The sequence below is a fragment of the Equus asinus genome, chromosome 26 (genome assembly GCF_041296235.1).
Source record: "Equus asinus isolate D_3611 breed Donkey chromosome 26, EquAss-T2T_v2, whole genome shotgun sequence".
NCBI lineage: Eukaryota > Metazoa > Chordata > Mammalia > Perissodactyla > Equidae > Equus > Equus asinus.
In genome coordinates this window covers 26,254,734-26,268,949 of record NC_091815.1, presented here as the reverse complement: position 1 = coordinate 26,268,949, position 14,216 = coordinate 26,254,734, and the positions used below count along the sequence as shown (strand labels likewise).

At 49.4% G+C, this 14,216-nt stretch overlaps 1 protein-coding gene across 6 annotated transcripts in view; it reads right to left on the bottom strand.

Moving 5' to 3' along the window:
- Positions 1-14,155, bottom strand: part of HNRNPUL1 (heterogeneous nuclear ribonucleoprotein U like 1) — a 35,107-nt gene extending 20,952 nt beyond the window's left edge. The window contains exons 1-6 of one of the 6 annotated variants that reach the window (XM_044759854.2): positions 14,041-14,155; positions 8,381-8,506; positions 6,147-6,300; positions 4,091-4,164; positions 2,210-2,349; positions 441-540 (exon numbers count right to left, since the gene is read on the bottom strand). In XM_044759854.2, coding sequence (XP_044615789.1) covers positions 441-540; positions 2,210-2,349; positions 4,091-4,164; positions 6,147-6,300; positions 8,381-8,501 — 589 coding nt within the window. In that variant the 5' untranslated portion in view covers positions 8,502-8,506; positions 14,041-14,155. Of the gene's footprint in view, positions 1-440; positions 541-2,209; positions 2,350-4,090; positions 4,165-6,146; positions 6,304-8,380; positions 8,507-12,120; positions 12,707-14,040 lie in introns of those variants that run through there. The other 5 variants (XM_014861017.3, XM_014861015.3, XM_014861016.3 and 2 more) reach the window with 5 other exon arrangements.
- Between the last annotated feature and the right edge of the window lie 61 nt (positions 14,156-14,216).

Here is a 14,216-nt window from a genome sequence, read left to right as displayed (position 1 = left end):
GTAGCCCCTGCCTCTCTCTGCCAACCAGCCCTGGCTCCACTGGTCTCTGCTTCCCCTTTTACTCTGGGTCAGGCTCTAGACAGAAAATCCCAGACAGAACTTAATCGGGCTTGAGGAACTTATTTTCAGAATGGTTTGAGGACAGTAGACAATTGATCTTGTTTTTAAGAAACGGAACAGTTTTCTAAAGAGAACTTTGGACCCTCTCCTAAAAGATGAAGGATAAATTTTTCATAGAAAAGTTATGTGATTGTGGTCCTTCACGCTGAATCTTTAGGTCTGAAGATGGGCAGTGGCATATACCTGGTCCTTGTGTCTGTTCCATCCCAGGCTAGTTCTGTTCCAAGTGCAACGCTGGGAAGAGAATCTTAGAAAGCTTGAGAATCCAGGGATAGAGGCAATCACCTATTCTCTAGACTGCTTGGCTGACCTCCGCTTACCTAGCTGAGTGCTGCAGGAGTCCAGGGACCAGCCAATACGGACAACGTGCGGGTCAGGCTCCGTGGATGGAAGGTGCTTCACGGAGATTTCCTCATTGATCTGGGGATGGAGAACAAGAAGGCTCAGAATAGATTCTCTGGAGGCTGGTGGGTTATGAGGCAATACAGTAGGGAAGCACATAGGCATTAAAAAACAGCAATGGCTTTTGTTGCTGGGAAAAAGACATTTAAGCTGGTCTGAAGGGCCTGTTGCACTGAAACCAGGATGTCTGAAGGGCTCAGAAGAGTGTAGGGGTACAGAGATAGGCATCTCAAGATATAGTTATTTTTTAGTTTTAACACTTGCTGCAGGGGAAACAAGGACTCTCATGAAATTTGGTGTAGAAGGATAAACTGGCACAAAGTTTTTGGAGGACAATTTAGCAGTCTCCGTAAAAACTGCAAATGCACATGCTCTATAACCCAGCAAGTCAACTTTCAGTTTACCCAACAGATACACTCATATCTGTGTCTGTGTAAACATACACACACATACACACAACAACATTCAGTGTGGCATTGTTTATATTAAAACAAAAAAGTAGAAAAAGCCATCAATAAGGCACTGTCACATTATGGCACACCCACACCACAAAATATGATGCAGCAGTTAAAAAGAATGAGACAGGGCTAATGTACTGGTATGGAAAAATGTCGAAGTATTAAGTAAAAGAAGCAGAAAGAATAAAAGTGCCTTCTGACTCAACCTTTAATTGAATTAGAGGTTAGACTGCCTAGTAATCCTATCTATCAATATTAGTTCGTGGTTTTTGGAAAGTTACCCTATTTCACTGACTTTCAGATGCCTATTTTCACATTTTAACATGTCCAAAGGCAGGATATATCTTACAATTACTGTGATAAGAAAGCACTCTGTCATTTTAATTGGCAACGTTTCTCTATGAGTAGCACACAAAACAATGCACAGCTTAGAATCAACAATGTCCTAGCCAGTCAAATGATAACCTTCAGCCTCGCTTCCACCTCCAAAAAATGGGGATAACAGTACCTGTTTCATGATGGTACTGTGAAGATTAATGGAGATACCTCTAGAAAGAGCCTGGCACCATATCTAGTGCATGCAAAGTTTTCTATAAATATTAGAGATCACAAATAAGTTTGGAGATACAAAGGATACACAATAAATTAACATATAACTTATCTCTGGAGGGCAGGATGGGGCCTGGGAGGACATGAGTGTGACTTCTGCTTTTCTACTTTATAATCTCGTGTGCCACCTGAACTTTTGTTAAACATGAGCATGTGTTATTTTCATCAACATAATTTGACATGGAACTGTGGAAAGATGATGGTAGAGGATGGCCTGATGGCAGAACTTTTCTTTGCCCTGCTCTCCCCGTGGCCTTTTAACTGGGGATGACTGAGTCCATTCTTTCTAGCTCCCTTTTCTTCCAAACAACTCTTTTTCCCAGAACAAACAAGTCACCCTTGGAATGGTTGGCTGTATAATAATAATGGTTGGTCTGGAAAAGATCCTACCAAGGAAAAATCTGCTTGATGAAGTATGGATGGTTGGCCTGCTCTTCTGACACAGCATTTAGCAATAGTGTAGTTCTCTCAAGTTCATTATACTTTTTTTGCTTGGATGTAAAAATCTACGGTCAATCAAATCTCTTTTGTAATTGTGGCTCTGACTGAGGTGACTGGTGACAGGTTCTTCCAAAGGACAGGTCTGTCTTCAGTCCCTATCCCCTGTTGCTCCCATTTACCTTCATCTCGAAGCATACACGGCCCCTTCTGACCCCATAGCTGGCACGGGCTCCTGACCACAGGTATGCAAAGCCCTCAATTGTGAGTGGGTAGCCACTACTTCGGTCTCGGGCCACCTTGAAGTGAAGGTCGCAGTTATCTGTGGAGGAAAAAGCCTGAGTTAGTTGATGTTTTATTTTACTTTATTTTTTGCTGAGGAAGATTCACCCTGAGCTAACATGTATGCCGATCTTCCTCTGTTTGGTATGTGGGATGCCACCACAGCATGGTTTGATGAGCAGTGTAGGTCTGCGTCCAGGATCCGAACCTGCAAACCCTGGGCTGCCAAAGCAGAGCATGCGAACTCAACTACTATGCCACAGGGCCAGACCCTGGTTGATGTTTTAAAGGTCCCAAGAGAAGGACAGGCATAGGCAAAGGTAAGTTCCCCAAGAGTGTTAACTAGGAGCACTGTGAGGGCAGGTTCGTGAGAAACCAGCCGCACTGCCTAACCATTCTCCCTTCCATTAGAAAGGCTTTGGACTACTGCAAACTGGCCTGCAGAGGATCAAAGCAGTCATCCCACAGAGGAAGTGGGGTTCTTCACCTGGCTGGGGTCCAAGGATGGCTATCAGGGGAACCCCTGGAAATTGTACACAGTGCCTTTCTTGGGGATATATACTTGCTAGAGAGGGAGTCCATATCCTCACCAGTTTCAAGAAATTTTAGAATTCACAAAAAGGCTAATCGCCATGACCATATACTTCCACCATCTCCTCCTACTAACTGTATCAGTTTGGGAGCCAGACTCCTGCTGCGAATAGCTGCACATTTGACCCTGATGCACCCCTGCCACCCAGGTACCACTGTCCAGGTACACCACAGGCTCCCACCTCCTCCTGTGGGCTCAGGACTCTCATGCAGTAGCTCGGACTCTTCCCACTCTTCAAGGAGCCAGTCAAGCCTCCAAGAAAGTTTTTCCTGACCAACTCATCCAGTAGGCTCTCCTTTCTCTAAAGGCTGAGCACCAGTCTGTACATTTGGCAACTGATCAGACACTGCTCCATAGACCACTGCCACCCAGTACTTCCAAAAACATTTAGCTTTACTCTGGGTATATTGTTTTTGAGATCTTGTGACAGAAGGGGCTATGTACGAGATATCTTTCTCTCTTTCAAAGCATGTAGCCACTGCTCTACGTAAAGAAATACATGAATGAACTGCTGTTAACTTTCCGCTCTGTTGAATAATGGTGTTCTCAGACCTGTTGGGCTTCTGGGTGCATTCTAAAATTCAGACTCATAGGCTCCGCCACTCAGTCTTAGGGGGGTCTGAGGGGAGGGATAGGATCTCTATAATCATTCCTCTGAGGGTTTAGATGTGCAGTCAAGGGGAAAGCCACTTATCCAGTGGAAAGAAAACTGAGCTGGAGGACAGAGAGCAGGGTGGGCCAGGTTAATGCCTCAGAGGACAAAGTGGCATTGGTTTCACCAGGAACACGAGTAGCTGATGGGAACTGGTCATCAAAGAGTTAAGTTTCCCTAGCAGCACTCAGGTTCCCTTCCTGATTAGATGACAACCCCCTGTGTGTACAGGGTGGTCAGGGTTTTCCAAATTGCTCTTGTATCCATTGTCTGATGAGTGTCACTGAAAGTTCTCACAGGTATTAGTGCAGGATTACTCCTCCTTGAAGAGAAGCTAAGAGAAGTAGAATGACTTGGCCAGGATCTCACAGCTAGAGCTGGGAACAGATCTTCTGTCTCCAAACCAGCAGCCTCGTTCCAGAGGCTGGACTAACACTGGCTCTGGATGGTGCTAGGCAGGCATTCTTGTGAAGGTCAAGGCATAGCTTCCCAATACTGACTGCAAGGCAGAATCAGATAGGTACTCCAAGGACTCACATGTGTCAATGGCAACCAGGGTGTCATCAAAGTCATCTTCATCCTCTTCAGCAGGAGGCTGAGGAGAGCGGCCCCTGTGTCAGAAAGAGGGGTTAAGTCATATGAGAACGGCTGGACGAGCACAGAGGAAGGGAAATGAAGATTCTGCTGGACTTTACAAGTGGCTTCCAGTCTGCCTCCTGGATTTCAATTTCTTCCCACAGAGGTTAGCAAAAGAACTCTGCAACCCTACATCCTTGCAATGAAAGCAATGTCTGTTAACTCCTAGGGTAGGGACAGGAACTAGACAGGGCATGCTCTGCTAGAGAAGGCCATCAGAATCATCTAGAAAGCTTTTTCAAAGACTCTTCTCTCACACCCCAAGATTCTGATTCACGCTCTCCCATGTTGAGCACTGCCTCCATACTGAACTCTGTTACTGACGGGAGGCTGTGGCAGACCAAATGGTATTGGGCCAGGAAGGGGAAAGTGCAAGAGCTTAGAAAAACCCCAGTAATTACAATCTGTCCATGTACCAGGCTTCCTAAAATTCCACATCTGAAATGATTTGATATGACCCATTTTTTCAGTCTCTTTCTCACTTTCAAAAGTGTCCTAAATTATGAACGAGATTCATCTTCCTACCAAAACACTAAAAAGGACTATGCTAAAATACTGTTTGTTTCCAAGGTATAGGAATAAGGGAGAGGGGTAGAACGATGGGGTCTAACGCCCAGGGTCTTGCCTCAGGCAGCCCAGATGCCTAGTCCCCCATGCACCCAGATCAGGTACCCCATGCCCACCTGGCTGCTGGCACTCCCCAAGCAGCAGGCTTCCCTCAGGTGGAGTGTCTTTCTGGCCCTGCCAGGCCATGGCTAGCACAGAGCCCATCACACGGTAAGTCTATCCTAGCGAGCTTTCTCTGCCAGCCCTGGATAAGAGCACGTGTTCCTTCCCTGCTCTCCGCTGGCAAGTAGGTCTAGGCTTCTGCTCTATAGTAGGCAGTGGGAGAAACTGGTAAGAGGTGGGTTCCATGTCCTAATTTTAGTCACAGGCTCTATCTTACTATTGTTATTTTTTATGATTCATTCATTTTTCTCTTTTATTTATTGAGGTAACATTGGTTTATAACATTATATAAATTTCAGGTGTACATCACTATATTTCAATTTCTGTGTAGATTACATCATGTTCACTATCCAAAGACTAATTACCATCCATCAACATACACACGTATCACAGGTCCTGTCTTAAAGAGAGTCACAAGCTATTTAGAGGATGGATTCCCTAGTAAGAAATAAATGCATCAGATCACCAGTCCAGATGAGTAGAGGAGGAGTGGTCATTCCCAGTTTTGGAGATTGGAAAAGGCTTCACACAGGAGCTGAAGGAGGGAAAGTGGGAGGGGCAGGACTGTGGCTGGGGTGAAGTAGGTGGGGGTAGGCGGTCTTGTCAGGAAAGGGAAAAAGGAAATGACCAGGGCAGAGAGGCCACGCCCTCCTGTGAGCTCCTGACACTCACATGCACCCTGACTACTCACCCTACTAGGTGAGTAGTAAGCCACTGGGTTGTGGCTTACTTGTGTATGTCTCTCTCTCAGTCCCTATACTGTGAACAACAGAAAGAAAAATCCACTGTCCAAATCATCTGTGTTCCCAGTGTTCAGCCCAAGGATAGGCATCTTGTGAAAGCACTGAGTGCTGACAATGAATGAATGAGTAGAAGGGTCAGGAAATAGATCTTTCTTTCAATAGAAGGATACCAAGCAGCCATTAAGAATAGGACAATAGGACACCAGGCAGGACTGCAGGGCAGTAGGACAAAGGATTGAAGAGGCAGGATGGCATCTCACTCATGAAAGGCAAGGTGTTGGACTTTACCCTGCAGGTAATGGGAAGGGAAAAACTGAGAGAAAGACTAAAAGTTTAGCAAAGTTGAATCTGGCAGTGAGTGCAGGAAGGACTCGGGGAGAGTGTGAGGGAAGGGAGAACTCTGCTCTGCCCCTCTTGGTTAGTACAAAGGTTCTAGTGGCACTGGGCTATGGACAGAGACCTACAGAACAAAGAGTGACACCTACCTCCTATCCTCTCGGTGCTCGAAGTAACCCCGTCCCCGGTTTTCTTCATAAGGCCTCTTGCGACTCTGGAATTGCTGTCTGTCTGGCTTAAGCTGAGATGCTTCAGGTGGGAGGAAGCTGGTGGGTGCTTCCTGCTTCATCTCTGTCTTCACTTCTACTGTTGGGATAAATCCAGATGGTCAAGACACTTGAAAACTCCTCAGCATCACTTTTCTGGTCCCCTTTACCTCAGGAGCTGTTGGCAGGATCCTGACTACCGTGACGAAGGGCTGGGCTCAGGCAGTTTGCTGGGTTTAACCAAAGCCTGCTGAGGGAACCAAGAAGGCTGTACTGGAGAACAGGGTGAGGATAAAGGGAGGCCGGGGACGGCCAACCAGGCACATCAGAACTGGCAGTCGATGGGGTGACAGATGTTCAGTCAGATAACTCTCAGGCTTCATGGGGAGGGAGAGGAGACTTCAGCACTAAAGAAGGACCTACAAGCTCTCTAAGGGCCTACCCAAAGGTGGAATAGCTGCCTTTGGCTACTGTGCCAAAGGCCCTGTGAAAGCTGACAGCTGCCTTGGCCTGTACAGAGTAGTAGAGAGCCCTAGAAGACTTCTAAAATCCTTTTAAACCCTGAGATCCCATGATCCTACATTCTCCAATTTTCCCTCCCAAAGAATTTCTCCACCTCAGTTCTTACACAGCTTCTTCAGCCTGGCAAGGGAGGGGAGAAGGTCAACTGAACAGAGCGTTGTGGTCTTGCAGCTAACTCCACTGGCTTTATTCACTCTACCACAAAGCCCAGAATCATTCCAGGAGGGAGGGTCTGCATTTAAGGCAGCCCAGAGGTGTGACGGCCTCAGTAAGTCATAATATATAGAGGAAGTCAAGATGGAACAACGTGTTGTGGGCCACAGGAAAGTTCTGGTCTCAGGCAGACTCTAAGAATCAGCACCTAATCGAGAACAAACCGTGGATTCATCCCAGCTTCATTCCTCCCACAGCATCTATGCTTGGTGCTGTGGATCACTCATGTCCACTCATTTCAGCACTCAACCCAAGACTACCCTGGATCACGTCCTAGTTTTGGCATGCAGAACACGCCTCTCAGATAGAGCTCCTGGTTCTCCATGGTAGGGATGGGGCTCACCCATCTGAAGACAGCCTCCATGGTTCCCAGCACAGCACTGAGCTCACATGAAGGCCTGATAAATGCCTGTTGATAATGGCACAAAAAATACTCTCCTTGGGCCAAACGATCCCAAAAGTCTCACAGAGCCTAACACGAATCTGCAGTTTAACCTACATTCACTAAAATCCTGAGCCACGCACAAGAAATGTCTGGGGATTTCACTTTGTGGATGAACCAGAATGGAATTAGATAGAATCAAGGAGATTCGCTAAGAAAGGGCACCAGGGCCACAACACATTGAAAGAAGCACAAGACTGGGAGTCAATTCTTGCTCCGTCATTACTCAACAGTGGGACTCAGCTTTCCAAACAGTAGGACACAAATGGTGAGGAACGCTCCTTATTAACCAAGAGCAGAGGCCCAGGAGCCAGTTTCCTGAGTTCTAACTCCAGTTCTGCCATCAGACAAACCACCTCCCCAATCTGTAAAATGGGAAGGAGAAAGCTAGATTATGTCTGTGTTTCCCAAATCAACATTATGGGGAACTTGGTTCTGCAAAGACATACTTACATGTTTGGGAAATCTTGTGTTTAAACAATGTGACACAGAGTTTTCTTCAATCCAGGACTCCTTAGAGCCTTTAATGTTCTAATAAGCACAGTGACTCTCCCAGAGGTGGCACGACATATGCTACATTTATTTTCCAGATGTGTTTGGCCAAGGAACCCTTTTTGAGAAGTCCTCAATAATATCTCCTGAAACAATATTCCTCAGAACACGGGAAATACCAGACTAGATTTAGAAGATCCTTTCTGGCTTACACATTCTAAGATTCTAAATAAGACTCAGGTACTGGCTTCCAAATCTAAACTCTCCAGGGTGTTGACACTAACATGTGAAAACAGATACCATGAAAACGCCCCTCTCCCAATACCTGGGAGTGGGACTAAGTTCTTTCTTTCAAAAAAAAAAAAGCCTTGCCAGAGTGACAAACTCAAATAGACCGGCCAAGAGGAAGATGCAAAGTCTGTCTGGGAAGACAGGCTCTATGCAGAGGGTAAGAGCCACCTATAGATTCTACTTCCCTCAAAGAGATGTACCGCACGCACTTTCCTACCTGGGCGATAGGCCTGCTGCTGCTGCTCCACTTCCAGCGGTCTCCTCTCGTAGCCTGACTCGTTCTCTTGCTTGATAACCTGGGCCTCATAGAATTGGTTCTGCCTGGTAATATTGTCCATGACATCTTAAAATAAAAAATGGCCAGTTAGAAGGGTACTTCTTGGGATTAGAGGTGGCTTTTTTATGCTACACGATGTCCTCCCCACTTAGGATCTGTCAGCGGCTAAAAGATGTGACAACACCTTGAGATGGAAGCCTATCTGGGCAGTCAGCAGACCCAACTTCCTGAGGATGTATCCTCTTGGCCCTCAAAAGGCTGGAGATCTATCTGTGACTGGGTTCTACAGAATCCCAACATACACAACCAACTGAAACAGAACTGTTCTGCTTAAAGCGAGAAGATGGGAGCGTCAGAGAAGGGGTCCAGCTTGACCTTGCCCTCTAAGTTCCCACTCCAGGGCGGCAGGCAATTCTACAGACACCTGGGACTCCTTGGAGCACAGTTGAAAACCCCACCAGCCTAGCTGCTCTCTGACATGGTATAATGCTTAGGAAGTTGCCTTCAGGGCACAACCTTAAAAACTGTTCAGAGCACAAACCAGTCCTCTGCCCAGTCCAATTCACTAATCCTACCAGCACAGCCAACCCCCTTTAGGAATCTCTTGCACCCTGCAATAGCTGCAAAGATAAAGGGTAACCATCTCAGTTGAAGAGGAAATGGAGGAGGAAGGAAAGGAATTGTTAAGACAACAGAAATCATGAAAATAGAGGCCTTCAGACTCATTAGGGATAAGCCCTGAAATACTTGGGAGTTAAGTGGGAAGGTGTCTTGTGGATCCAGGAGGAGCTCAGCTGAAGGATGGTGACAATAACAACATTAACGACTCACAGAGTGCATACTACACACCAGACCCTGGGATACACCTAAGAATAAGCTTGTCCTACTGAAGCCTTCAGTTTAGTGAGACAGACGCATATTAAACAAATACTTAAAACACAAAAAGGTAATAATGATTGTGTTAAGGGCGACAAAGAGGTACCAGGAGCTAAGACAGGGCCCCAGAGAGTAACAAATACGCCTCGACAGAAAGGATACACAGGCAATAACTTGGTGATGACAATGGAGAGAACATTCCTGGGGTTGGGATAACACATGTGAAAGCTCAGGGGTGGGACTAAAACCAGAGTACCACACCTGAAACTCTCTCAAAGAGAACCTTGCAGCCAAACCCAGAGAGAAGTATGGAAACCTAGGATGAACAGCAAGCAGGCTCTCCACCCTAGGGGCAAGCTCTGCTAAGTGCCTCTAGGGCCCTACTAGTGGCTGTGCCAGGACCAGTGAGGGAGAACCACGGGGAAGGAGAGACTATTCTGCTAACTGATTGGATCCTTTCTCAGAGGACAAATACATCTGAGCACAAACTAGGTGCAGCCCAAAGGGAGGAAAGTAACAGATTACATGGTTTGCTACAGGTCTGTTTACTGGGGCTGAAGGAAGGGTTGGAGGGTGGCATGAAGGCGGCTCAAAGGATTTTGCTGTAGGGGGCAAGAGAGAGAGGAAGAAATAATAGCTCCTTAATTGGAACACAGGGGATCCTTTCAAATCATTCTGTTTCTTCCAAGCTCCAAGCACAGTGCTCTTCTTCCCACAAAGCCTCACACCTCTCTTCCCAAGAATCTCTCCTGTGCCCAATCAGGCAGCTTCGCCTAGAGAAGCTATGATTCTGGGATCCTTGTCCACTCTCTAAAACATCCATCTCCTAACAATAGGCAGGCCCAGTGCTAAGCCCCTTACACATGTAATCTCATTCACAACAATCCTGGGGGCACTATTATCCGTATTTTACACACAAGGAAACAAGGGCTCAAAGAGGAGAAGTGACTTACCCAAGTCATAGTCACGTTTGAAACAAAGTCTGTCTGAGTCTAGAGTCTGCTCTGGAGCACCTAACTCGCTCTCCAGAGACACCTCCGGCCATTGGCCCTTTTCCTACGCATTCCTGACAGGGTCTTTCCTGCCCTAGAGGTGCATGCTGGGCCACTCCTCCTTCCTTCACAGGTCTCTGCAATGGGAAGTACTCTTCCCAGCACCTGGGTCCTGGACAATCCCTAGGCTGCTCTCCACCCCAAATCTACACTCAGGTTGCTCCCCTCCAGGAGATCCCATCTCTCACAAACAAGTAAGTACTCAATGCCCACCCCAAATCTTGTCTCTTCCCTGAACCCCTTGTTCTCATTCCCTTAGCCCCATGGCCCAGGGTGCCCTCTTTTCAGAGAAATGCCAGAAATCCTGGACACCAGAGAACTTTCTCCTTATTCCTGACCCTCTCCAATCCCCATTCCCTGGTCCTGTTAGGAAGCCACCCTTTGTAACTCCAGATTTACTCCCTTCCACACCAGGGTCTCCTCTCTTCAGACAATCACAGACCTACCCTATCCCCTCTCAGTTCAAGTCATACCTTCTGGCTGATGCAGAGATTCTCTGCTACCCCCTAAGGCACCCCCATCCCTGGGCACACAAATAACTGCTTCTGGGGACCAAGGAGCCCTCTCTGGAGACGCCCAGCCCCAGAAACACTCCCCGGTCTCCACCTTGAGGCCCCCAGCCAAGTCAACAGGTTTTCTTTCTCTCCTTACACATTCTACACTCTCCCCTCCCCCATATTTGCTAGACTAGCTACACACTCCTGTGCTACTCACAAGGAGCCTCTATCCCCCAGATCTCCATCGACTTCAAACTCCACCAACTTCTCTGCCTCGCTCTATCCCAGCTACCTCTGCTCACCAAACAGTCTATATTGTTAATCCAAGATCATTCAGCAATAGCCACGGAGTTATCTGTCCTCAGAGCCTTCCCAGCTCTAGTCCTCTAGGTCCCTTGTCCAGTGAAGCATCTTTCCTCCCCCTGCCAGCCTCCAGACATCAAGGTTCCCTATGCTTCCTCTGGAAGTCAACCGGAAGGTCCCCAGATTTCCTAGCACCAAATGCCCAAGTTGTCCCTCCCTCGGGGCTGGCCTTCCAGCCCTGGATCTCAGAGTCCCCCAGGCCATCCTCAGACAGATGTGGGTCCCCCACGGTCCAAACACATAGTGGTCTCCCACATCCCCTAAACGCTCACCAGCCAAACACCAGAGTACCCAGTCCATCAGACCCACCCCGGCCAGACATCAGCACCCCCATCTCACCAAGCCACCCCAGTACCAAATATGAGAATTCCCAGTACCTCATCCAGCAGCAAACTCCAGGATCCTCCATCCTCAAAACTCTCTCAGCCCTGGACACCCGGTCATTCCTTGCCCAGCCCGAAAACGCGGCTCCCAACACCCAGCCCAAAGGCTGGGCTAGCACAGCCCCCAAGCCCACCCAGTACCAAACCCTGGGATCCCCATTTCTAAAACCCTCCTCTGCCCCTGAATAGAAAATCTCTTGTTCTTCCGACTCTCTTTGGCTCCACAAACCACCGCTTTCGGCCCCCGAGCCCTAGGCTCTACGCCCCTCAGATCATCCTCATCTCCGAAACCGGGAGCCCCCACTCCACTATCTCCCCTGCACCGAATGCCAGGATCCACCCTCCGGTCGTCCCGAGGCCCTGGTCCCCAGATCCTTTTCAGCGGCGGGTGGCGGGATCCCCCAATCCTCAGACCGTCTCCCCGACCTGGGGCGCCGGACTCCCGCGTCCCACAGCCCTTCCTCGGCCCGGACTCTGGGCTCCCCGGCCCCCGCCCCGCGCACTCTCACAATGTCCGTCCGGCCCCGAGTAGCCGCCAGGCTCCGGGTGCGGCTGCAGCCCGGGCGGCGGTGGCTGCGCGGTCCCCTCCAGCTCGGAGCCCCCCTCGGTCTCGACCTCCTCGTTGTTGTGCCCGGGTCGCCCCGGTTCGTCGTCGGCCTCGAGCTCCCGCTCGTCGTCGGGCTCCTCGGCCTCCAGCGCCGCCTGCAGCCGCTCAGCAAGCTCGGCCTTGAGGCCGCGAGTGTCCAGGCCGCGGCGCTGCAGCTCCTCGCGAAGTTCGTTCACCTTCAGACGGCGCACATCCATGGCCCGGGCCCCCGGGGCGGCCCCCGAGCCCGGCCCGGCCTTCCAGGGCTCTGTCCCCCTTAAACCTTTCCTGTCAGGAGGCGAAGGGGGAAAGGGGGGGGCCCCCCACTCCAATGGCGGCGGCGGCTCAAAATGGCCGCCGCCGCCGCCTCCCCCTCCCCGGTTGCCCCGTGCGATGCAACAGGGGTGCCAATTGGCCACCTCGTGAGGGCAACGGGCGCGGGCCTAGAGACCCAGCCAATGAGAGCGCGGCTTTCAAAAGAATGGCAATGAAAGGGCTCAGGAGCAGCCGAAGAGGAAGCGTTGGCCTACGTTGATGCCGCGGCCGGAATAGTGGGCGGGAAAACGCAGGAGGCGGAGCGCGCGGTGATTGGATAGTGCCCGCGCGCCCGCTCCCGTAGGATCAAATGAGGGAAAGGAGTGAGGACTTGGACCAATCAGCGATGAGATCTCAGAATGGGCGCCCCACACGGCCTTTCCTGCGCGGTCCTTTCATCAAACTAGTGTCTCTGTAACACATATCCTGATTGGTCTAGATCTCCCGCCCCTAGAGGCGTCCAAGCGGGTAAAACCACTAGAACCAATCAAAGGGAGGGTCGGTCGACCCCTCCTTTCGCTGTTGCCTCTAAGAAACCGGAAAGACATGAATCCACGAAGGACCCGCCCCTTGCCGTTAGGGCGGTTTCAAAACAATCTGCCCACCAATCGCAGTTATCGTTTTATCTCACTAAAGCCTGTACAGTTGAATCGCTTTAGGAAAAGCTAACCACATTGGCCATTCTTCAGCGGACTGCCTCACAAATTTCGCTGTAGGAGGTATACGAATTAAAGATTAAGTGGATTAATTATTCTTAATCTGGAAAAAAACTCAGTTGCCTTTATGAAAAGCAACCCTTTGACTTCAGAGAGTCCTGCAGGTTTGAAAATAGAAGCTAGTCTACCACCGGGAGAAAAGTTGTAAAGGAAATCGCACCCTCTCCCCTTTGATAGTACAGCTCACAGGGCTCCTCTTTCCACGATCTGAGCTTCGCGGCCATCCTTCTCTATGGTTGGGTTCTTACGTGGAATGGGCGCTCTGCACGCGACCATAGAGCCTTCCCCTCCGGGAAGACCTCCAGAAGTTCGCGGGTCTCTACCCCAAATCCTCTAAACGGCTCTTCAGTGCATCTGGCTGTTTGGCGTCTGTACTGACAAGCTCAAAAACACACGTCCGTAGTTACGCCTCACGCTGCTAAATACAAACGCCACAGAGTTTTACAATGTCTAACGCTGCACCACCTGTTGCCTCTAACTGAAAAGACTCAAAACTTCTGTAAGATACACAATCGAGATACATGGCGCAAACGCCCGCTGCGCTCTGAGCCATACCTTCAGCCCACAAAAGCCACACACGACCTCTATTTAGACAAAGGCACACACAACACGGATAAACAAATGGCCGTGAATCAGGTCAGATGCCTCAATACAGGGGATAATAAACCAAACTGCAGACTAGATGTGCCCACTAAGGTCCGCACGGGCAGGGGGCATCCAATGATAAAGACACACAGGACGGTTACACGACAAGCTTACACTACAGCAACCTAGACACACAGCACCCACTCAGAAGCGGGACAGACACTCACGTGGGCCCGGAGGTTTCAGTCCAGACACCCCGCCCCTCGCCCACGTCCGACTTCCTCTCTCCCCCCAGCTTCCCAGGATGATTTGTTCTAAAAAACTTTGTGGCCCGGATTGAACTGTTCACCGTTCTCAGCAGACGCCACCGGGGGGCGTCCGGGCGCTGCCAAGGGTTCCTCCA